The sequence below is a fragment of the Arvicola amphibius genome, chromosome 4 (genome assembly GCF_903992535.2).
Source record: "Arvicola amphibius chromosome 4, mArvAmp1.2, whole genome shotgun sequence".
In the NCBI taxonomy this organism is placed as follows: Eukaryota; Metazoa; Chordata; class Mammalia; order Rodentia; family Cricetidae; genus Arvicola; species Arvicola amphibius.
In genome coordinates this window covers 37,302,028-37,327,018 of record NC_052050.1, presented here as the reverse complement: position 1 = coordinate 37,327,018, position 24,991 = coordinate 37,302,028, and the positions used below count along the sequence as shown (strand labels likewise).

General features: G+C 41.6%; 1 protein-coding gene across 1 annotated transcript; it reads left to right on the top strand.

Moving 5' to 3' along the window:
- The first annotated feature begins 585 nt into the window (after nucleotides 1-585).
- Nucleotides 586-24,793, top strand: Ddx52 (DExD-box helicase 52). The gene is made up of 15 exons (XM_038327269.1): nucleotides 586-716; nucleotides 1,597-1,792; nucleotides 6,082-6,218; nucleotides 7,773-7,958; nucleotides 10,089-10,232; nucleotides 11,054-11,165; nucleotides 12,731-12,803; nucleotides 13,609-13,812; nucleotides 16,336-16,426; nucleotides 18,667-18,789; nucleotides 18,884-19,034; nucleotides 19,581-19,656; nucleotides 21,267-21,338; nucleotides 22,821-22,907; nucleotides 24,363-24,793. The coding sequence occupies exons 1-15, from the start codon at nucleotides 630-632 to the stop codon at nucleotides 24,418-24,420; spliced, it is 1,797 nt and encodes a 598-aa protein (XP_038183197.1). The 5' UTR covers nucleotides 586-629; the 3' UTR covers nucleotides 24,421-24,793.
- The last annotated feature ends 198 nt before the right edge of the window (nucleotides 24,794-24,991 follow it).

The following is a 24,991-nucleotide window of genomic DNA, read 5'->3' as shown; positions in this document are numbered from 1 at the left end:
AGGTCTGGTTTTTTTGCCCCCCCCCCCCCCCAAGCTTATCCAAGCTTAGCTCCAGCGATTTTCTTTTTTTCTTTTGCCTCACACCTACCCCTCCCCCCCCCTTTTTTTCTCGTTCCTTCTTTCTGTGGTACTGGAGAGCAACTCAGAACCTTGCTTCTGTTCTAACAATGTCTCAGACCCTTTCCCTTCTTCAGAATGGTTTCCTCTTATCTGGAATGCTGTTCCCAAGTCCAAGAAAAGCGGCCCCTTCTCAGTGCAAACATTTGATTGAACTTGACCCTCCACCCCGTCTCTATCCATCAAACATTTTAATTTCCTTCTCAGCACTTTTCATTTTACTAAGTTATGGTAACGTTGGTTAATAGTATCTTTTTTCCCGCTAGACTGTGACCTTAAGTGCAGAATCTTGGCGTGTCGCTCGCCAAACTATCCCTAAAAGTCTAGAAGACTCCCCCGCACAAGAATGGTCTATACTGTGAAAGAATTTTGAACTCAAAACTTTCACCACGCCTGCCGCAGCCAGGCTCCACCTCCTGGAGCTACTTCCGTCTACGGCCTCTCCGGAAGCAGTCGCGGACAGGAAGTCGTATGTACAGGCGCTGTGGGGCTGCGGGGCACTCTGGGTAAAAATGGATGCCTATGATCTGTTTCGCCGGCTCGGAGCCGGCGCCAAGTTCGACGTGAAGCGGTTCTCGGCAGACGCTGCTCGATTCCAGGTGCTTACAGTATACGGGGAGCCAAGTACCCGGGAAGGGACGGGGTCCGTAGAAGGAGACCGCTGCCAGCGGGGCAGCGGGCGCGCTGGATCCCGGAGGCCTGGCTCCGACCACCCCCGGACCTTTCTCCTTTTTGGGGTTCAGCTTGACCTCAGACCTACCCTAGACTTCCGAATGATTGTTTTCTGAGCCCTGGTCGACTCAATTGAGCCTGGCCCGGACACTTGTTGCCCGGCTTCTTTACTTACAAAGTTAGAATCCTTTCAAAGGCCCCTTCTCGGAAACTAGAGGAAAGGAATTTCGAAAACAGTAACCTAGGCAGGTCTGACTTAGCGTGCAGGTAGCTGTAATGTGTTGGACACGGTTCTTTTCAGCGTTCCTGACAGCGGCGTTTTACGTAACCAACCAGAAGAATGGTGTTGAGATGCGGGGAGGGGAGTGTCTTAGAGAAGTAGTGAGCCCGAAGGGCAGCGAGTTGGGGCTCATTTGTGAAACATTTTGAACGTAAACCTTATTGTAAAAGAGCAGAGCCTTTGTGAAGGGCGATGTCTGCGTTTCTTCGTCCTGACTGCAGTGCTATGGTTAAATTGTTGGTGTGAGGGTGAAGTAGTTGAATATCTAATAAACGTTTGACATGCAGTAGATGTACGTAAGTATTCTTGCTGTCATTGTTGTTACTATAAGGAGGGTAGAGAAGGGTGTAGTGTTTTTCTTGTTTATTTATATTCCATTTGCCTAAACACCCTACACAACAGATTCTTGGTCGAAAGGGTTAAAATGATGAATTACTGAACCCATGTCCTCCGTACTGATAGTCGTGGTTGGATGAAAACAGCACTATTCTGTCCGTAGATCTCATTTAAAATTTGGGGGGTTTTAGGTAGGAAAAAGGAAATGCGATCCTGATTCTTCGGAGGTACTCCAAGGACTGGACTTCTTCGGAAACAAGAAGTCTGTCTCAGATGAGTGTGGAACATTACAAACACACCAAGAGCTCCAAAATGAGGAGAAGACAGAGGGGGATCTGTTGGAGAGAAGTAAGGAGCCCAGGAAGAAAAAGAGAAAGATGATTTCAGGTTAGTGTTGACTTTCTGTTGTTATTTTTTTTCAGTTGTGGAATAGTGCAAGCTTGTAAATTAGACAACACATACCCATTCCTCTGTTGATGACATTTGGATTATATCTAGATACCAGCTGTTAATTGCTACCATGATACTCAAGCATAGCATAGCCTTTTGTACAGGTGTTTCTGTCTCTGTAGAGTAGTAATTCCCAAGTGGAGGCACTCTGTGAGGGGGTGTGCACCCTTGCTTTGAATAGATACCACAAAATGACTTCCACACCTTTGTCAGTACTGAGTTTTTGATTTGGGATGAGGATTCCCAAGTGCTGGGGTTGGAGGCCAGCAAGGTGGGACAGCAGATATTGCTACAGAAGCCTGGTGACCCGAGTTTGATCCCCAGAACCCACATAAAGGTGGAAGGATAGAACTGACTCCACGATGTTTTCCTCTGACCTCTCCACACATGCTGTGGCACAGTCCTCCACCACCACCAATAATAATACATTTCATTAAACAAGTGCTGGGATTACAGGCATGAGTACCACATCTGACCTAGAGTTATTATTTGTCTTAATGTTTTTTGCCCATCTACTTAATCCAACTTTTAATTTGGATTTTATTATTATTTTGAGACAAGTCTGTACCTAGGTTGCCTTTTAACTTTCTCATATAGTTAAGAGTTACCCTGAACACTTGCTCATTTTACCTCCATCTCCCAAGTTCTGTCGTCTTTCTAAATATGATCCATCACCTGGTTTTAAGCTGTGCTGAGATTTGAATTTAGGGCTTTATACACACTGGACAAGTACTCTGCTTCTGCTCACTGAGCTTAGCCCCCCCTTTTTAATTTTGTGTTTTCTTGATAATTGAGGTTGAGCATCGATTTGTTTGTTTATTTATTTATTTGGAGGCAGGGTTTCTATTTAGTTCTGGATGTCTTGGAACTCCCTATCTATTTGTGTGTATGTGTGTGTTCATACAATGCTACATATGTGGAGGACAGAGGACATCCTGTGGGAGCCTTGTTTCCTATCATGTACATTCTGGGAATCAGTCTTATGTCAGACTTGAGGGTTAGTACCTTTACTTGCTAAGCCATCTCCAGCCATTAAGATTGATTTTACAAGGTCATCTATGATTGGCATTTAGTTATTTGCTCATTCATTCGTTTATGTGTTTATTTGGCTTTTTGAGGCAGGGTTTCTCTGTAGCTTTATAACCTGTCCTGGAACTTGCTCTGTAGACTAGGCTGGCCTTGAGCTCACAGAGATGCCCCTGTCCCTGCCTCCTGAGTGCTGGGATTAAAGGTGTGCGCCAACCACCTCTGGGCCTAGTTTATTTCTTTCTTTTGCTGTTGCAATGTTAAAAAAAAATGTTGTTGTACTTATCTTTGTGTGTTTGTCTTTCTGTCCAACAGATACTAGAATTACAAAATTGACAAGTCGATTTAAATTTAGATGTTGTAGAATGATCGACCTGAAACATTGTATAACTCAGAAGCAGAGTGTCTTCTTTTTAACACTATGTAGCTAGTATGCCATACCTGGTTTGACTAGTGCCTTTGTCAGGGACATTTACTATCTTTCCATATTTCTGCTATTACATTGTAAAAGTTTCTTTTTCCCTAGCTTCAAGGAAGATGGTGAAACCTTTGCCTGCTGTTAAAAAAGAAATGCTGATTGAAGTGTTGGGCAATCAGAAATACATAGATGTATACTGTAGCCATTCAGTAATAAATGTATGTAGGCTGTAAATCTAGATACGTATATTTATTTTCAATTAGAAATGTTAAGACTGGATTCGTGGTGATTGGGGTTATTAGTACTGCTGTTAACCAGGCTTACCTTAGACTGCGAGGCACAAGTGGTTGTCCTCCACAAGTTGGATGCAAGAGTCTTCTCTCTCTCTTCCCCCATTTCTCTCTCTCTCTCAGTTCTTCCCTGTGGTGCTTACTACAAATACCGGGAGTTTCCTCTTTCTGTAAATTTGTCTCTTCATAGTTCACATTCCTTTGTTGGTAGATTACTCAACCATTTCTTCTTAGTGTAATAAACTTCATATATTATGGAAATTAATTCAGTAAAAGATCCTCTTATGTTTTCCTACCAGTTGCTTCATTTTGAACACTAATATCGTCGTCAGTCCTGCTGGTTTGTTATAAAAAGTAAATGAGATGAGTGTGGTAGTGCAGGCCTTCAATCCCAGTGCTTGAGAGGCGGAGGTGGGCAAATCTCCAAGTTTGTGGCCAGCATGATCTGTATAGCAAGTTCCGGGTCAGCCAGGGCTACATAGTGAGACCCTGTTTTTAAAAACAGGAAAGAAAGAAAAAAAGAGTGAACAGGGAACCAAATTCTTTTTCCATAGAAAGCTATGTGTTTGTTTTTGGGCTAGCAGGCCTGAAAGTTGAAATCCTGTCTCCTTGCCTTTTGCTGGGTTTATAGGCACTCACTGTCAGACACAGCTCAAATATAATTTTTATTGGAAACTTATTTCCCAGTTTTTATTCAAGACAGTCTGTGGACTCTGTTCTATTCAATTGATATATATTCCTGTGTTCTCATACCAGTATCATTTGTTTTTAGTTGTGACATCTTATCAAAACAAAAAACAGAACAACAGACTGGCAAGGCATAGTCTCTCTCTCTCTCTTTCCCTCTCTCTCTCTCCCTCCCTCCCTCCCTCCCTCTCTCTCTCTCTCTCTCACACACACACACACACACACACACACACACACACACACACGCACACGTTTAGTGTACTAATGACTGCCTAGGACTGCATACAAGCTAGATAAGCACTCTGCTTCTGAGCTACATCTGAGCCCCAATATATGCTTTAAAATATATGCAGTTTTATTGAATGCCAGTTATGTCTCAGTGAAGTTAAAAATTGTGCTTTTGTAATTCCATAGAGGAGCTGGAGAGATGGTTAGCAGTTAAAAGCACTGACTGCTCTTTTAGAGGATCCAGGTTCAATTCCTGGCACCCACATGGCACCTTTCACTGCCTATAACTCTAGTTCCAGGGGATCTGATGTCCTCTTTTGGCTTCCCTGAATACTTGGCATATACAAGGTACACAGACAAAACACCCATACACATTTAAAAAAAAAGTTAGATACCCAGGCATAGTGGTACTCACCTATAATCTCATCATTTAGAAGGGGGAGGTAGGAAGATCAGAAGTTCAAGGTGAGTCTTACATAGCAAGTTCAAGGCCAGGTTGGGTTAAATGAGACTCTTAAAATATAAGATATTCAGTAAAGATCTTTGCTCACTGCTAATAAAATTTTTTTAGATTATTCTCACATATTTGTGTTAGGAATATTTCTTAACGTGAGCTCCCTGCCAACCCAAAAATTCCCAATCAAGCCAAATCAAAACAAGCCAAATTAAGAAATATCCAGGTTTAATGGGAGTTCTGCACTCTTGGGTGGTCCCCGAGGGGGAACGCGACCCCAGGGAGGAAGAAAGGGAGACCACGTGTTCCTCTTTTGGGGGGGATCACTTAAATACCCTGGGGAGTGGTCCTGACCTGACCTGCTGGGATTTGGAGTCCAGACCAGGCCTGGGGGCTGGGATAGGTGCGAGGGGCAGGGGCCTATGCTCCCAACTTGACAATTTGTTCTACCATACAAATGTTAAAGTCACCTAATCTGGTCTCTAAGACAATCGTGTCTGCTTTTAATTGAGCCCCTGTTCTTTATAGATATAGAGAGAATCATTGTCTTTTTTTTTGTTTTGTTTTGTTTTTGTTTTTGTTTTTGTTTTTCGAGACAGGGTTTCTCTGCAGCTTTTTTAGAGCCTGTCCTGGAACTAGCTCTTGTAGACCAGGCTGGTCTCGAACTCACAGAGATCCGCCTGCCTCTGCCTCCCAAGTGCTGGGATTAAAGGCGTGCGCCACCACTGCCCGGCTGACAATCATTGTCTTTATAATATTATGGTTTTATTGCTATTGCTCATGAAATCTTTCTTTCATCATAATACTTTCTATCTTGGATTTTTTTTTTTTTTTTGGTAAACAGAGCTGTCTGCCATATTATTTGTGCAATTTTCAGTTTATCTCTCGTTTGAAGCATTCAGTTGTCTTGATGGTCAGAACTGAAACAACCAACCAAGGGAAGAAGGTGAGCGTCAGAGCTCTGCCTGCACCAACTCCTGTTTCCAGATCTCTGTGCACTGTATCTTCTTTCCAGCTGGATCAGCTAACACTTCACATTTTCTGGTTTAGCGTGAAGTGTAGCCAGTTTGGCAAACCTAATACTGTTGTACTTGATAACTTTTGATTTTAAAATACATTATAGAGATTACTGCACAGGAAGACTTTGATACTACTATACAATGGACGTCCTCTGTGGAAGCAAAGATTCAGGAGGAGAAAAAAGCCAAAGAAGAAAAGAAACTAATTTCAGGAAAGTTGGAACATCTCAGAAAGGAAAAGGTTTGAAAAATATTTTGACCTCCCGAAGTACACAGAGTTTTCACTGGACTTCATTTGCGTATTCATTACATTTGGTTAGGTTCTACTTTAATGATGTGTTTCCGTACCCATCTGTGCCATGCAGGAAGTGTTTGGTTACGATTATAGATAGGTCAGGTAGAAAGAGTTTAGTTCCAGTCGTTTTTAAGTGTATGGTGCATATATATAACAGTTTTTGACCTCTTCAAGTTTCAGGAGTAATAGTGTTGTTAGAATTAAAATTTTTAAATTTCTTGGTCTGGAGAGGTGGCTCACTTGTTAAGAACACTGGCTTCTCTTTCAGAGGAACCAGGTTCAGTTCCCAGCACCCACATAGCAGCTTACAATCATCTGTAACTCCAGTTCCAGAGGATCTGATGCCCCGTTCTGACCTCTGCAGGCATCTCTGAAGGTGTCAAGCACACAGATGGTGCTCATACGTACATACAAGCAAAAACATTCATATACATAAAATAAATTTTATTTATTTCTTTGGTTTTTTTTTTTTTTTTTTTTTTTTTTTTTTTTTTTTGGCTTTTCAAGACAGGGTTTCTCTGTGTAGCCCTGGCTGTCCTGGAACTTGCTTTGTAGACCAGCATGGCTTTGAACTCACAGAGATTCACCTGCCTCTGCCTCCCAAGTGCTGGAATTAAAGGCGTGCACCATCATCGCCTGGCAATAAATGTTTTAATTCAAATATTTAAACTTCTTTTGATAAACATGAAATCTGACTCCCTTTCTCTTTTACTAGTGTAAAAGTATTTTCTTCTTCGGGGATTACAGGGTTAGAATTCTTTTTGTTGTTTGTTTAAGATAGGATCTCATGTGGCCTACATGGATCTCCAGATTTTCCTGCCTCTACCTCCCACCTGTCAGGATTACAGGTGTGTGCCGTTATACCTGTGGAGGGTTAAAATTCCTAAGGAGGGTACTTTGTGGTGAGGGTATAGGACATGAAAACCAATGATTATAGCCTCATTGCCCGTCTCCTTTGCTAGTGGAGACTGTAGTGCTTCCCTCAGGGTTATTGTGCTGTGCTTCAGTAACCCAGAAGCCAAAACGGGGCTGTCTGTGGACTGGAGGCTGAAGTGGTCCAATCAGTATTACTAAACTCTACCCTTGGCACTCAGGTTTAAGAAATACAGGAACTGATTAGCTGTTTTTGTTTGAAATATTAAAAAGCATTGGTATTTGTGTGCTAAGATAGAAAATATAATTTTAGTGCTTGCCTTCTAGAAGTTTCTATAAAGTCATATAAATTGTAAGTGTGACAGATGTTTTACAGTACGTGACACATCTCTTAACTTCAGTTTGAGAGCACAGACAGGTGGGTTCCATCATTGGTGAGAGTCTTCCAGCTGTTACTACCACGAAATGTACTTAGTATCTGTGCTCACTGGAGGTTTGAATCTAAGCAGGATGCTTCATGTCTCACCGTAGCTTATCCCAGAACTACTACTGCTGCTCTGTTTTAAAACATCTAAGACTGTTGTTGTTGGGCCATATCCATGGTGGCTTCTTTGTCTCAATTTACAGATCAACTGCTTTCGGAACAAACACAAGATACATGTACAAGGAACTGATCTTCCTGACCCAATTGCTACATTTCAGCAGCTTGACCAAGAGTATAAAATCAGTTCTCGATTGCTCCAGAACATTCTAGATGCAGGCTTCCAATTGCCCACACCAATTCAGATGCAAGCCATTCCAGTTATGCTGCATGTGAGTGCAAAGATCTAGGATGTCTAACATTCCCGTGTTCTCATTCTCTTCCTGTTCTCTTGACATCCTTTCCACCTTTAGTCCCCTTAAATCCTTCATTCGCTTTGAAAGTGCCTCAAGTGCCTCTTAAAATCTGCTCACAAGATGTGATCATTTCCTTTATGTGTGTGTGTAGACATAGCCTTGAATCCATGGTCCTACTACCTTAACCTCTTGAGTACTGGGACTTTGGGTATTTGCCACTGTGGCTGACACTCAAGTATTCTTTGTCAAGAAGTATTTAAACTCTCAGAGCATGGAGATTGTGTTTTGTCTTTTTATTCTTAGCTTTTTTTTTTAATACATAATCCAACTTAGTTTTTCCCCCAATACTCTTGAAATATCCCTTACATATAATAAAGCACATAGACTTTAAGATAGTTTAATGAGTCTAAACAGTGTGAAACCTACGTAATGTAATTGTTCTCCAGTGGAGATATACATTTCTATGTACCTCAGAAAATTCGGTTGTACCCTGCCTGTTCATTCCTTACTCTACCCAGAAAAAAAGCAAAACCAAACAGTATTTTGATTACCATATTATGTTTTGCTTCTAGATTTCAGGTAGGATTGTCCTAATCTTGAATTCTTTTACTTAATGGGCTTTTGTTTGTTTGTTTGGGGTTTTGTTGTTGTTGTTTTTTGTTGTTGTTTTGTTTTTTCAAGACAAGGTTTCTCTGTAGCTTTGGAGCTTGCCCTGGAATTAGCTTTTGTAGACCAGGCTGGCCTCGAACTCAGAAATCCACCTGCCTCTGCCTCCCGAGTGCTGGGATTAAAGGCGTGCGCCACCACCGCCCAGCTACTTAATGTTTTTGAAACTTGTAAGGCATCTGTTACTAAATAGCATTCTGTTGTATGAATATATTAACAATATGTTTATCAAATTGCTTGTTAATAGATATGTAAATTAACTGAGTTTTTTGGAAACCAAATTTTTCTGATGACTTTAAAAAACAATGAAGCTGGGCAGTGATGGCAAACACCTTTAATCACAGTGCTCAGGAGGCAGATGGATCTCTGTGAGTTCAAGGCCAGCCTAGTCTACAGAATGAGGTCCAGGACAGCCAGAGCAACATAAACTCTGTGTTGAACCACTCCCTCTCCCCCCCAAAAAAAGATAATTATACAGCTGGGTTGTGGTGGTATATACCTTTAATCCCAGCACTTGGAAGGTAAAAGCAGGTGGATCTCTGAGTTCAAGGTCAGCCTGCTGTACAGAGTGAGTTCCAGGACCCTGTCTTGAAAAATCAACCAATCAACCAAATAAACAATGGTGAAAGTTTCCTACTTCTCTCTCTCTCCTTCCCTCTTTTTAATCTCTTCTCCTCCTTTTCTCCCTTCTTCTCCTCCTTATTCTCTCCCTTCTTCCCTCTTCCCCATTTACAAAATAATGAACTTGGCCTTCACTTAAGGTAGATGAAAGATATGTGTTATCTTTTCACCCCATTACATTCTTTACGTTGCTTTGTGTGTTGAATTGAGAATATACTCATATTTGAATGATGTTATTGACTCACGTTTATTGAATTTGCACTTAGTTTCCTCTTAGATTATTTCTGCCATTATTTCAGCTTAAAGGCTTAAGAATTACAGTGACCCCTTTGAAAATGGTCACCTGTGAATACTCTTGTCATAAACAACTTTTCAATTCTAATCTTCACTCATTGTGCTATTTATCACAATCTTCCCAAGGGAGTTAACAGTACAGATACTGGGATAAAAGGCCACTTGTGTTATGTGCTTTGGTAGCAGAGTTTAATGGAAAGAAAACTTGAAATAGTAGTTATGCTTCTCTTTGGGTTTTAGTTGTCCCTGCTGCTTACCATTCTAACGTACATTAGTAGCAGTGCTCAGAAACACTTGGGGCAGCAGTGGCAAGCCTGAGGTGTTTGAAAACAATAGATGGGGTGTGTGGAGAGGTGGGAAGGGTGTGAACAAGTGGGTTTATTCCATTCAGTTTTAAGTGGGTTGGGTGTGAGTTGGATTTATTTCATTCAGTTTTATTTGTTCCTTCCATGGCTGCTCACGTTGTTTAACCAGGCTCTAAAAACTTGTTGAACTTGTCCTGTACTTACTGTGCTCTTCTGTTAGGGTCGGGAACTTCTGGCTTCTGCTCCTACTGGATCTGGGAAGACTCTGGCTTTTAGCATTCCCATTTTAATGCAGCTGAAACAACCTGCAAATAAAGGCTTTCGAGCCCTGGTTATATCCCCAACTCGAGAACTTGCCAGCCAGGTATGACTTAGAGTTTTGAGAGGATGCATTCACGTTTGCTTTGATACATTTCTTGTTTAACATGGTAAAGCTCTCAAAAGAATGTCTTCTGTTGTGGCCCCATGTCCTGTAGAAAGTATTCTGAAATATACAGAATTCTTTGTAGTTTGGTCTTTGAAATGTCTAAAATTTTCTGAAATGTGATTTTGACAATTATCCTTCTTTTCTAAAGACTCCACGATCTTTGAGGTTGAAAGCGTCCAATGATATATCATCGCTAAAATTTGTTTTCCTCATTTAGAAAAGTGAAATATTGCTGGGGGTGGTGGCCCATGCCTGTGATTCCAGCACTGGGAGGTGGAAGAAAGAGGATCAATATTTCAGAGTCATCATCATTTCTGAGACTCTGTCTCAGAGAAGAGCCCAGTGTGGTGGCGTCTGTCTTTAGTCCTAGCACTCTGGAGTCAGGCAGATAGATCTCTGTGAACTTTAGGCCAGCCAGGGCTACATAGTGAGACCTTATCTAAAGAAACTACCTCGTAGGAGAAACTCCCCATTGATGAGCTCTAGATCCCGTGTGTGGAGTAACCACATGCTCTGCAGTAGGGCGTTCAGCACTGCACTCTGAAAGCTGCAGCAGATGGAAGGATTTGGTTTTGTGTCATGGAACTAGCTCAGGATCTTGAGGCAACTATTGAGTCTTTTCAGTGTTACAGGTCAGCCAACAGAGCACTGCAGGTTTCGTCTGTGGGTTCATAATAGATGTATTAAAGGCATAAATGAAGCTGTGCATCCTGGCCTAGTATCTTAATGATTTTGGTTTTCTCACTTTTTTGTTTTAGATTCATAGAGAATTAATTAAAATATCTGAGGGTACAGGATTCAGAATACATATGATCCACAAAGCTGCAATAGCAGCTAAGAAATTTGGACCTAAATCATCTAAGAAGTTTGGTAAGAACTTCCTGCTTAGAGTATCTAAGGGATTGGAAATAGTAAAGGTCTTAATTACTGTATAAGAGTTGTTGCGATTACAAGTCGGGGGGGGGGTTGGGTTGTAATTTTTTTTTAAAGTCAGAGTTTCGCATAATTCATGCTGGCTTCAAATTCAAGGTTGAGAATGAACTAGAACCTCTCACCCTCCTGCTTCCGAGTCCTAAGTGCTGGGATCACAGGTGTATACCGCTGCACCTAGTTTATATGGTGATGGAAATGGAATCTAGATTTTTGTGCATGGTAGGCAGATACCGTACCAACTCAGGCACGTCTCTAAGCTCCTAATTAGTTATTTTATTTTCTTGAGACAAGGTTTAATCTGTGTATTCTTTGCTGTCCAGGAGCTTGTTTTGTAAATCAGGGTGGACTCAAACTCATAGATCTACCTGTCTCTACCTCCTGAGTGCTGAGATTAAAGGCACATGCCACCACTGCCTGACTTTAATTCGGTTTTGTTTTTTTTTTTGGGGGGGGGGGTGCTTGTTGTTTTTCTAAACAGGGTTTCTCTGTGTAACAGTCCTAGCTGTCCTGGAAGTAGCTCTTGTAGACCAGGCTGGCCTTGAACTCACAGAGATCCACCTGCTTCTGCCTCCCAAGTACTGGGATTAAAGGTGTGCACCACCACTGCCTGGCTAATTAGTTTATTTGAAGAAGCTAAATATAGCTTTTCCTCCCTGCTTCACCCAAAAGATCTGTGTCTGCATCCCAGCTGATTCTCCCCACCAGTTACCACAGTGACGTTTGTAAGGGGTATTTGTAGCTGTTAGAGCTGGGGAACCCACAGCCCATTGTGGATGGAGGCTAGAAATACCATTAAGACCCTACAGTGCCCTAGACAGCCGTTACAGAAAGTTGTGGGACTCAACATGTCAGCAGTGCTAGGCCTGGGAAGTCCTGCCTCTTACCTTGATTTCTAATCTGCATGGAAATGCCTTGGCAGGTAACAATTAATTACATGTCTCCCCTTTTAACTTGCTCTCTGAGAAAGTTTCATTTAAGATTATTTTTCAAGCCAAGTATGGTGGCACACACCTGCAGTCTTAACACTGAGGCAGGAGGATCAGAGGAGTTTTTAGGCCAGTCTGGCCTTCGGATGATCCAGTGCTGGCTCTGAGAGTTGGAATGGCGGCTGTGGTTGAGTGGTGCAGCCCTCGCCTGGTGTGTGTAATAGAAGGCCTTGGCTTTTGCTCCCGGGGCGGGGAAGAAAGAACACAGCAACTAATCTGGAATTAGGCAGGGGTAAGATGATCATGAGTTTGAGGAATTCTGAACTACACAGCAAGACTCTGTCTCAGGCAGCCAAAAGGGTGGGGAAGCTGCTCAAATAGAGCAGTAGAATTAGAGAGTCTTGTGCTGTGGTGGAGGGAGAAATATGTATTACTTCCTAACAGGCGCAAGAGTTTTTTTATTTAACTACTCTTCCCTTCCTACTTAATAAGATTAATAACGAAATTCTGAAGGCTTAATTCTGTAGTTAGAAGAAGGCATCTTGTTTGCAGTTTCCACCCCTTATTTCCCTGTAGATATTCTTGTGACTACACCAAATCGACTGATCTACTTGTTAAAGCAGGATCCACCGGGGATAGACCTGACAAGGTACAGCATTCTCTGACTTTCGTTCACCTGCTTATTTTATTAATTTTCTTGTCGCTATGACTAAATATTTGAGAAACTGTAATTTAAGGAGGAAGAAAGGACAGGCTTATGTTTGAATGAATATAGTTCATTCACTGGGGCCGGAAGGTGGGGCATCAGGTCTCCTTGCAGCCACAGTTCGGCAGCAGAGAATGATGGCTGTTGGCCCCTAACTTGCTTTCTCCTTTTTATTTGGTGCTAGACCTCAGCCTGTGGTGTGTTTTGTACAGTGGTCTTCCAACCTCAGTTAACCTGTCTAGATAATCCTTACAAACGAGCCCAGAGGCTTGTCTCAGGTGACTCTGGATCCTGTCAGGTTGACAGTCAGTGTCATCCGTCACAGTTACATTTTGTTCTCAGTGGCTTTGATTATTGTCCTTCAATGCACACTGTCCGCCAGCTTGTGTCCGTGTGACACTAAGAATACAATAGCTTGAATTAACTAGTAGAAGAAAGAACTGGTCAGGAAGAAAATTATACGCTTGATAAACAGAACATAACTCCCCAGACCTTTTCACATCTTTCAGCAAGTGCAGTGGAATCCTCTGTCACTGCTAATACAGCTTGTCTTTGAGGATTTATAACTGGTGACTGAGCTACATTTATAATGTTTCTCTGCTAATTTTTCTTGTACATTTTTTTCTCACTTGATAAAGTGAATCAAAAGCCGCGTCATTGCGGGACTTCTGTCATGTCTCCTGACAGTTCAGTGAAGTGTCCCAGATATTCCAGTTCAGTAACCACAGGTTATTTTGCTATTTCTCAGTGTTGAATGGCTGATAGTAGACGAGTCAGACAAACTGTTTGAAGATGGCAAAACTGGGTTTAGAGACCAGCTGGCTTCCATTTTCCTGGCCTGCACATCCCCCAAGGTCAAAAGAGCAATGTTCAGTGCAACTTTTGCGTACGATGTTGAGCAGTGGTGCAAGCTCAACCTGGACAACGTCGTTATCGTATCCATTGGAGCAAGGTAAATAACTGTTATTTCACGTTGTCCCACGCACTTGTCTTAAAGTAAGAGTTGTTTGTTTGCTTTGACTCAATAAAATAGGTTGTTTGGCATGACACCAAAGAGCAAGAAAAGTTTTACTGATAGAAATGTATTTTTTGTTTTTGTTTTTCAAGACAGGGTTTCTCTGTAGCTTTGGAGCCTGTCCTGGAGCTAGCTCCTGTAGACCAGGCTGGCCTCAGACTCACAGAGATCCGCCTGCCTCTGCCTCCCGTACTTGGTTTCCGTGATTGTTTGCTCACATAGGACCGTATGGAAAAACTGGTGTTGCTTAACCACTTGATAAGTAATTCTGGTACAAAACATGACTTTGTTCAGTACCAGGGATATAGTTCAGTGAGTTCCTTAGTGTGAGATCTCTGTTCCATTCTTCAGCACTAAAAAAGGGTTTGAGGTAGATAGGTGTTTTATGCTAAATAAATACATAGTCTATCGAGATTAATGTTGTGGTTAAGCTCAATAAACCTCTCAGTGTTCAGAAGGATCGCTAGAACAGGCAAAAACTAAGATGTCTGGGGTTAATAAAATAAGTTAGCTCTCATAAGCCTTTTTTTTGTTTGTTTGTTTTTTTTGGTTTTTTTTTTGTTTTTTTTTTTTTTGTTTTTCGAGACAGGGTTTCTCTGTAGCTTTGGAGCCTGTCCTGGAACTAGCTCTTGTAGACCAGGCTGGTCTCGAACTCACAGAGATCCACCTGCCTCTGCCTCCCTCTCATAAGCCTTTTTATCACGTCTCATTTATTCTTCCTATGCCCTTTCCAATGCTCTCTTGATGTTTCTCGCTGTTCTCTCGCTGTTTTACCAATCTTACATGGTTTCCAGTTTATACAGTTAACAAGCATACATTTCACAGAAACCAGGTGGACCTTGGGTCTCAGAGGGGGCATGGCTGGGAAGCTCCCTGACAGATACCAGGAGGATTAATTAAGAATCAATACAAAATTATAAGAAGCGGTTTTCATGAACTGACTACGTTTCTTAAGTGTAACTAGTTAAACTGGAAGTTTGTGGTTAATAATTGTAGAAAAACTCAGCAGTGTTGTTGCACTTTCTGAGCACTTCCATTCCCTTCCCTGGCAGCATAGTGACCCACAGGCCTGGGAGGAAGGCAAAGTGTTTGATTAGCATCAGCATCTAGCTAGCTGAATTAAAAGGATCTCTTTGGAGACTTTACTTCCAGCTCTAGCGGGTGCCTGCCAGCACCCAGGTGAGAAGGAATTTCTTTCTCTGAGACTGGTTTAGTGACTCAAGCCTTTTTCCTGTATCTTCAGGAGTAAAGGCATAAACAGTTCATGTCCTTGGCTATGCTATTGTGTTAATTGAAACCAAGACAAAGGGTAAATACAGAATATTAGTAGCTTGTTAGGTTAGAGCAAAAGGCCAGTAGATTCCACCTTCCTGAGTCTGACGTTAGAGAATTCAGGGCCACCCAGACCTGTTTATCAATAAGAGCAGACATAGTGTCTCTGTGCTCAGTGCCTCCTGCTTGGGGCTCCTTTCTTGTCGATGAGTCCTGTCAATAAAGATAGTTGTGGGGACTAGGTTTATGCAGATTTGACTATTAGAACAAAGGTTTGGCTGGGTGAACACTTTGACACCAGGGCTCCATGGTGTGGAGAAAGGTACACAGTTGCCCATACAAGAAGAAGTTATCTCAGTGAATCATTTATACACGGCTAGGATATTATGGAAGGGAGAGATGTCATGACCTCACAAGACTTCTGCAGAATTGACAGTGACTATCCAGAAGACAAGTGTTCCCGAAGCTCTGCAGTCGGATTCTCCATATCGAGTGGATACGCTCATGAATCTGTCTATTGGTCTGTCAGCTGTGCTTTTGCTCTATAGTCTTGGGGGCTTGCATCAGCAATCACAGGTTTTAAAAAATCTCCAAGGAAAACATAGGTTAGCAAGATGGCTCAACAGTAAGATAGATGCTTTCCACCAAGCCTGCCAACCTGAGTTAGATCCCAGAACCTGTGTGTGGAAGGAAGGAAAGCCTTGGGGAAGTCGGTGATGTGTCACACGGTGCATACATGGTGGTCAGAGGACACTGTCAGGAATTGAATCAATCTCAGGCTAACCAGTTTACATAGCAAGCACCTTATCCTCTGTGCTATCTCTGTGGCGTGTTTGGGTTTTGTTGTTGTTGTTGTTTGAGACAAAGCTTTACTATATGTTCTAACAGATTAGCCTAAATACACAGAAACCTGGGCCAGCCTCCCAGGTGCTGTATTGCAGGTCCTCAGTAGCATGCCTAGCTAAAATTTGATTTTTTTTTAAGATTTATTATGTATATAATGTTCTGCCTGTATGTCTGCCTATAGGGCAGAAGAGGGCACCAGATCTCATTATAGATGGTTATGAGCCACCATGGTTGCTGGGAACTGAACTCAGGACCTCCAGAAGAGCAGTCAGTACTTTTAATGTCTGAGCCATCTCTCCAGCCCTAAAATTTAATTCTTAATAAGGTGTGTTTTCTTCTCAGGAATTCTGCAGTTGAGACTGTTGAACAAGAGCTTCTCTTTGTTGGCTCCGAGACTGGAAAACTTCTGGCCATGAGGGAACTTGTTAAGAAGGTACATTGAACTGCATTCTTGACTTTGGTAGAGGGTGTTCATGCTCTATCATCCTCCTGCATTGTGCTTAGTGTTGACTCTTAGCAATCCAGTGGTATTGAGTCTTCTGTTCCTTGCTTGAGTAGAAGACCTGCCTGGTGAGGACTCAACTCTCCATCTGCCTGTCTGCATCCTCCTGTCCCTCATCTTCGCTGGTTTGCTAGAGATGACCTGGGGCACTTAGTAATAAATGACGCCTTGAGTCTGGTTTCTTTTTTATCCCAAAGTAAGTGCTGAGTAGAAGCCTTGGGTAGAAAGTTTAAAGGCTGAGTTGCCTAGTGATTAAGAGCCCTTACTGCTTTTGTGGAGAACCTGGGTTCAGTTGCTAGCACCCACATGGTGTCTCAAAACCATCCCAAACTTGAGTTCCAAGGCTTCTGTGGGCACCAGGCACACACACACACAAACATAGTCACAGATGTATATGTAAGCAAAACACTCATTCACTTAAGATAAATCTTCAAAATTTAGAAATAAATTAACTGCTGTTGGTTTCTGGGTAAGGAGCAAAAAAGAAATACAAAATATAAGGCCACTTTTTGAAATCTGTTCCTATAGGTGAACACAAATACGGCAGATGCCTTAGTGGGAGCAGTTAGGGTGGTTGAAAGATGGAAAAGAAAGGCGTCTGCATATCTGGGAGCTGTGCAAGAGGCATTGCCTTAGGAGCTAGGACATGGGCTTCTGAACTGCACAGCGTGGAATTCTACCAGCTCACCTCCCATACACCCCAACTCTACAGTTTTCACTTTGGTAAAATGATGTAATATCTCTTTCAAAGAGCTATTCTAATATTTAATGTGTTACACGTAGTACTTCAAATAATGTTTTCCTGTGTATATTTGCTCCTGTTTGGGATTGTTTTTATTTTATTGAGTTAGGATCTCACTCAAAGCTCAGGCTGGCCTTGATAACAGAATCTTCCTGCCTCAGCCTCCCGAGTACTGGATTATAGATGTGTGCTACCATGCACACCCTCATTCTATTGATATACCCCCCTTCTTTTCCAAGATATTATTTACACAGTGTTCTTCCTGCATGTATGTCTGCTTGCCAGAAAATGGCACCAAATCTCATTATAGATGGTTGTGAGTCACCGTTTCCTTGCTTAGGACCTCTGAAAGAACAGCCAGTGCTTTTAACCTCTGAGCCATCTTTCTAGCCCTTTATTGATATTCTTAAAGGTGTCATTTTGCCCCTAGGAAATTTAAGGTTTTTGCAGGTATTCATATGGTGAAATTAGATCAGAGATTTTTAGCCATGTATTTGCAATTAAAAAGGTTCTTTCATAAGATTCCAAAAAAGTATAAAACAAAACAAAAAGAATCCCTGACAGGGACATTTGGAAACATGAGGTGGGGGAGGGGAGTGTTTGGCAGCAAATGTGAAGTGTGCTGAGAGCTGTGTTAGCTAAGGCTCAGGTGTTTCGTGATTCTGTTGGGGATTGGGAATTTTGTTGGTTTACATTGAGACAATTAGAACTAAAGATTAAGATACAGGGAAAATCTGAAATTAAGGTAAGCAATGAATTAAAGATGTGATTTTTACATTATGAGCAGAATCAAAGTTCTCGGGCTAAGAGGTGGTGGTTTTAGCATGGGCATACGTTATTGTAGGAGGGCAAATTTGTTGAAATTAGTAAGTTTAAGAATACAGTCCAAGGACAATGAAAAGAACCCATTGTAGAGGGTAGATGATGAGGAAGATGGAGGCAGATTTAGACACTGGCAATGGAAGTGCATTTCTTAGAATTTCTATTGCTGTGATAAAACACTGGACCAAAAATAAAAGCAACTCAAGGAAGGGTTTATTTCAGCTTACAGTTTCACATCAGAGTCCATCACTGAGGAAAGTAATGTCTTGCTACCCACTAGCTTGTTCAGCCTACTTTCTTATGGCACTCTGGGACCACCTGCCTGGCGATTGTACCACCCACAGTGGATTGGTCCATCAATCATTAATTAAGAAATGCACTTCAGACTTGCCTACAGGCAAATCTTATGGTGGTAATTTTTTCAGTTGATAGTCCCTTTTCCCAGATGACTCTGGTTTTTATCTCAGGTTGACATAAAACTTGTCAGGACAGTGTACTAAACTGATTGGGTTATTTCTGAACTGAACTGAAGACATACTATGAGATAGATACTGATTGTGTTCTTTCTTACAAGTTATATGTATTAATTTTTGCTTCTTTCTCCTAGGGTTTCAATCCACCTGTTCTTGTTTTTGTTCAGTCTATTGAAAGGGCTAAAGAACTTTTTCATGAGCTCATATATGAAGGTATTAATGTGGATGTCATTCATGCAGAAAGAACACAGCAGCAGGTAAAAAGTCAACTGTGTACTACAAACACCATGCACTGTCTGTTTTTTCCATTATAGAATGTACTAAAACATTTAATGTGTCTTCTTTCACCAGCGAGATAACACAGTCCACAGCTTCAGAGCAGGTAAAATCTGGGTTCTTATTTGTACAGCCCTGCTCGCAAGAGGGATTGATTTTAAAGGCGTAAACCTGGTCATCAATTATGATTTTCCAACCAGCTCAGTGGAATATATCCATAGGATAGGTGAGTCTTTGTTTTCATGCCCTGTTGCCCACTTGTCTTTCTCAGTTCCTCTGCTGTCCCCATTAAACATACTCATTACTTGGTTTTTGGTTCTGTGAAAATCCAGTGACTTTCTTAGGGGTGTGTGTGTGTGTGTGTGTGTGTACATTTTCTTAATGTGTGTGAGCATGCCCATGGTGTGTGTAGGGGGAGGGGGTTGGAGGAAAACAACTGGTATTGATCCTCAACATAATTTCCATTATATGTGAGGCAGGGACTTTCTTGTCCTTCATTGTATACATAAGGGTAATTAGTCTGTGAGTTCCATGGGTTTCCTGGTCTCTACCTCCCATCTTAACATAGGGACATACAGATTATAGACATCTTACTACTTCTGGCTTCTGCATGGATTCTGGGGATTTGAACTCATATCTTCATGTTTGTGCAGCAAATGATATATCCAGTGAGCCATCTCTCCAACCCTCCGTGACCATTATGTGAACCTTGAGAGTTTCCATCTGGTAAAAAACAAAAACAAAAAACTTTTTGTGGTCTGGTTTCTCTTAGGTCGAACTGGAAGAGCAGGGAATAGGGGAAAGGCTGTTACATTTTTCACTGAAGATGATAAACCGTTATTAAGAAGGTAAATTGGGGCTGGGATGTAGCTCAGCTGGTAGAGCTCTTGCCTGGCATGTTTTGATTCCAGCACCACTCCTTTCCACCTCCCCTCCCCCCACATTTAAGAAGCATGTAAATTATGGAGCATAACTTAATATTTTAGTTGCAGCTGACAAAATTGCTTCATTATTTTTATGTGTATTTTATTACTAGATAATACAAAGTGGCTATGTCCCAAATTCTGTTAGAGGCTCTATAGTAAAACCTGGTCCCAAGAAACAGAGGAGGGAGCGTGGAGTCTGTGTTTTGCCCTTTCTCTGTTAGAATTTGGAAGCGTTGACAGTGGAATACTCAGTTTCAGATTTCAGAGTCACAGAACTCATCTGAGAGCCTGCAGTTGAACAGTGCTACTTAATGCATGGTATAAGATGAGAGAGAGAGAGGGAAGGAAGGGAGGGAAGGAGGGAGGGAGGGAGGGAGGGAGAGAGAGAGAGGAGAGAGAGAGAGAATGTGAATGACAGCAGGGTCTTACTGTGTTCCTGAGTAGCATGGGCTGTCCTCAGACTTTAGAGCCTGAGCCTCCCCTTCCGCAGTCCAGGCCTGGAATTATAGGAGTGTCTCAGCACACTTGACTTCGTTACGAAGGCTTTGAGTTATCGAATGCTGTGCGTGGCTTCTCTGTCCAATCACCTCTCTTTCCCATGGTGCATCCTTTTCCTTACTTTGCGGCCAGATGGAGTTTTATATTTAGTCCCAGAATCGCTTGCCACAGAGGAAAGAGTATTTTATTTTTAGTTACTTGTAGCCCTTTGAAGTCTGGGTACCATTTACTTTTAGACTTTCGGGTCTTAACTTAGCCTGCCATTATAGATTTTTATGCAGATTTGTTTTTGGAGATGGAGTTTCACTATGTAGCCTAGGCTGGTGAAACTCAATAGTCTACCTGCCTCAGCCTCCTAAGTGCTAGTCTTAAAGGCTTGTGCCGCTACTCGCAGCTATAAAGGTCCAGGGTTCTCTGCATTTTGGCTGCCTACAGTAATTTTTGGTTAAAGAATAACTGATAGCACCTCACATTTCTAACAGATAAAATGCAGTTAGGGCAAAGGGGTTGTACCCTGTTCTGTTTGTCAGTTCTCCTGAATTAGATGCGTACCTTCAAAGCCTCTGCTCTTTCACATGTCTGTGGGTAGGATATGTTACAAGGGCTTTGATGGATCTAAGGTCTTAACCACAAGGATGTGACTGATGACCCCAGCATCAGTGTAACTGACCATTAGATTCTATCCGTGAGATGGGGATCATACAGTTTTCCATAAACTCATTGTGACGACTGAATAGGTTATTCTGTGTAGAATGCAGTGCCAGCCCTTTAGTGAGCACTGTCACCTCATGAATTCAAGCTTACCTCTAGTTTCATTGGGATTTGAAATAGCTGCTACCTAAAGCTACTCGTCGGTATATCTCAGAAATCAAGTGTGCTTCATTTGACAGTAATTGGTGCGCTTGGAGAAGACTATGCTGAATACTTTCGCGTAGTTTCAGTTCCTCTTATGCTGTACAGAGAGGGTTTGCGCATGACTGATTTTGTGCATTAGTTTAACAACACCCATTCCTGTTCATGGGTTCCTTTTTCAGTGTTGCCAATGTTATCCAGCAGGCTGGTTGTCCTGTACCTGAATACATAAAAGGTTTCCAGAAACTATTAAGGTATGCATTTGAATTTACTCAGAGCCTTCTCTTTGGGTTTTACACGTGCATTCTTGCTTCTTGCTTATTTGGATTCTTCCCTCTTGCCTTTATTTAGTTTGTAGTTTAAATATATATCCCAGAATGGTGTGTTGCTGAATTTTATATGTTTTTTTGTTTGTTTGGGTTTTTTTTTCGAGACAGGGTTTCACTGTGTCACTCTGGTTGTCCTGGAATTCACTCTGTAGAACAGGCTGAACTTGAACTCATAGGAATCTGTCTGCCTCTGCTCCCTAATACTGGAATTAAAGGCGCATGCCACTATACCTGACTTTACATGTTTTTCATCTTACATACAGATGGTCCTTGACTTAAAACAGGGTTAAGGTCCACTAAGCCCATTGTAAATTGAAAGTATTATAAGTAGAAAATAGATTTAAATGCATCTTATCTACCAAATATCCTAGTATAGTAGGATTTCAGGATTTATGTAATTTTTTTTTTTGAGACAGGGTCTCACTCTGTACTGAGGCTGGTATGAAACTCACAGCAATCCTCCTGCCTTGACTGTCATAACTAAGGGGATTACAGGCACAAATTACCACACCTTGCTAAAGTATCTGTCACCTTCATTGTTGAGTGACTGACTCACTTGGAGCTTTGGATCTCTGCTGCCATCCAGCATTAGTAAAGCATTTCGTGCCACCTGCTGCTTGCTGGGAAGGTCAAAATGCAGAGCAGGTTTTTGCTGAGCAGACTGTGAGCGCCCTGTAGCGTGGCTCCTGTAAGAGCCTCAGCTGGACGCGCTGTCTGACTGTTCTCGCCTTGTCCGCTTCCCTTGTGTGTGGCTGAGTGGCGCGCGCTGCACTCCCAGTCCTGTGCCCTTGCTCTGTCTCCAGGGCTCTTCCTCTTACAGAGCTCACTTCTGTACTCATTAAACAATCGTAACCTTTTCCTAGGTCTCCCATTTCTGGTTTTGATTGTCTGGTGCTCATATAAATGGAATGAATCACTTTTTTGTGGTGGACTTACTTCACTTTGCACAATGTGTTTTAGTCAGAATTTCCTCCCTCAAAGCCCCTGTCAGGTTTTACTCTGCCCATCTGTCATTTAGGTTGCATCCGTGGTACATCTATTGTAAGTGATATTGTTAAATATTTTGCTTTAGAACATATTATTTCCTTGTCAGCTTTTTTGTCTTTGAAATTCAGATTTCTTAAAAAAAAAAAACTATTCAGTGAGTGAAATATGCTTAGACTTATTAGTAATGGTTTATTTCCTGGAGTCAGAGTGTTAGCATCTGTTGACATAGGCCATGAGGTTGTTCCAGAATGTATTTTCATCACAGCCAGTGTGTTTTTAAAGGTTGATTTCCTGGATCCTTATGAAATAGTTGTAAGTGTTCTCAGTTAATCTAGTTCGTTGAAATGAGTATAGCCTCACCTAGCTTTAGCTTCTAAATGAGCTTGTGTTTAATTTTCTCTCTCACTTCCTAACTTCCAGCAAACAAAAGAAAAAGATGATTAAGAAACCGTTGGAGAGGGAGAGCATCAGTACAACTCCAAAGTATTTCTTAGAGCAAGCTAAACGGTGAGTATTTATATCTCTATGGTAAGAAAAGTCCTACGCGATCTGAGTGGGCATTGTTTTTCCTTAAGATACATTTTCAGAATTAAAATAAATAGATAGGTAATCCATTATAGGATGTGATAGACATGTGTTTCAGGTTGCCTCTGATTTGGGAATTTGCACATTTTAATGTTGAAATTTGTCTGTACCCACATGTTAGTCATCTGGGTTCCCCCACGTGTGAAAATAGATTACAGTTAAGGTGCTTTGGCATTCTTTGTTTGATTTAACGTAAAGGCTGTTGTAGCATAAGAACAAGATCCATCAGGATCTACTTCCTGCTCTTCTGCATTACAGATAGGGGTTGCTTTGGGGTATAAGAGTTCCTGTCTTTAGCTCAGCTTCCACCTTAAACTTGGAACCTGATTCCCTGTTGTCTAGAGGGCCTCACTTCAGGCACTATGAACCCAGCCTGGTGTGATGAGGGCCAGATTTGGGTTTGGAGCCTAAAAATCGATTCTAATGGGAACTTTGGGCAAGTTACTTGTCTCTCAAGTATTATTCCCATTATATAATGGAAACGCTTTTATCCAAAAGTACAGACTTTGTTCTTTGTGTTAGTTGGTCTGAGAATTACATGTGCAAACATTCCAAAGAACTTCTTACTGTAGTGTACAAGTATTGTTTATTGTCTCAAAGTTTTTCCTTTTTCATTAGCAAATGTATTCACCATTCACTGGGCTGTAGGATCAGACTATCAGTGTTTATGCCTAATATTTATTAATAATGTGTGATGACCAGCAAGTTTTTATCCATTCCACCTTATTTCATTTGGAAAAGGAGAGTAGTACATTGTTAGGAAGCTCCCTTGAGTTAATTCATGTAGACTGAAGAAGTTTCTGTCCCGCCTGATCCCGCAGCCGTTCAGTCCCAAAGAAACATGCAGAAGCTGATATTAATTATAAACTGTTTGGCCTGTTGCTCAGGCTTATTATTAACTAGCTCTTACAACTTAAATTGTGACTTGGTACCTTTTCTCAGTAAGGTATTCTCATCTTGCTTCCTCTGTATCTGGCTGGTGACTGTGTCTCTGCCTTTCCTCTTCCCAGAATTCTCCTAGTCTAGTTGCCCTGCCTATACTACCTGTCTGGCTACTGGTCAGCGTTTTATTAAACTAATATGAGTGACAAATCTTTACAGTGTACAATGTAAATGCATGCACAAAGAACACTTAACAGCAATGTCTAGTACTTAATACTGAACCAACAGGTCAAGACCAGACTGTCCCTTGTGCTAGGTAACAGTGTAGTTGGTTGTAATGCTTTTATGCTGGACGGAGAACTAGTTAACATCTTTGTTCCCAGTGCCTCATATGCTTTGCTGTGTACTAACTTTCAGCATATGTTCATTTATGCCCTTGGTTATAGAAGTAAATGTCCATAGAGTTGCTGATTCAACATGTCTTCCTATTCACAGGAAAAAGGTTGCTGGCCAAAACAGCAAGAAGAAAGAAACTCTTGAAGAGAAAAGTTAAAAATAGATAGCTTAAAAGGCTATCCACTCAGTGTAATTTATGAGCCCAGCATAAATTTTCATGGTTTACTTAACAACCATCTTTAGCAAACGTATTAAATCAACAAAGACGTGAGAAAAGTGGTCCTAATTTACTGATGCATCAGGGCAAGCTTCACCTTGTAGGTGAAATTTATGCAATGGAAATAACATGCATTGACATTTCTGCCCGAAGCCGGAGAGATACTTCTTATAGAAGAACGAGAGTTGATGTTAAAATAACACCCAAAGTGGTGAACTCCTAAGGATTTTGCCCTCCCAGTGTGATGAATGCTGTGGAGGGGCATATGGAACAGAATTTTAAAATAAAATCTTGAGCTTGAATATACCATCCACCCTTGTGTGCGTGTAGAGTGTTGTGTGTGGGATGCAGACGAGAACAACACAGGCCATGCACTAGGAAGAAACCTAGCGCTCCCTTCAATGTTTCTTTATGGTTAACGGCCTTTGTGGAATGAGCCACAATAAGGAGGTACCTTACCTATGGCTAGCCAAGTTCCCGAGGATTGGAAACTTCAGTCTGTTGAAATTTA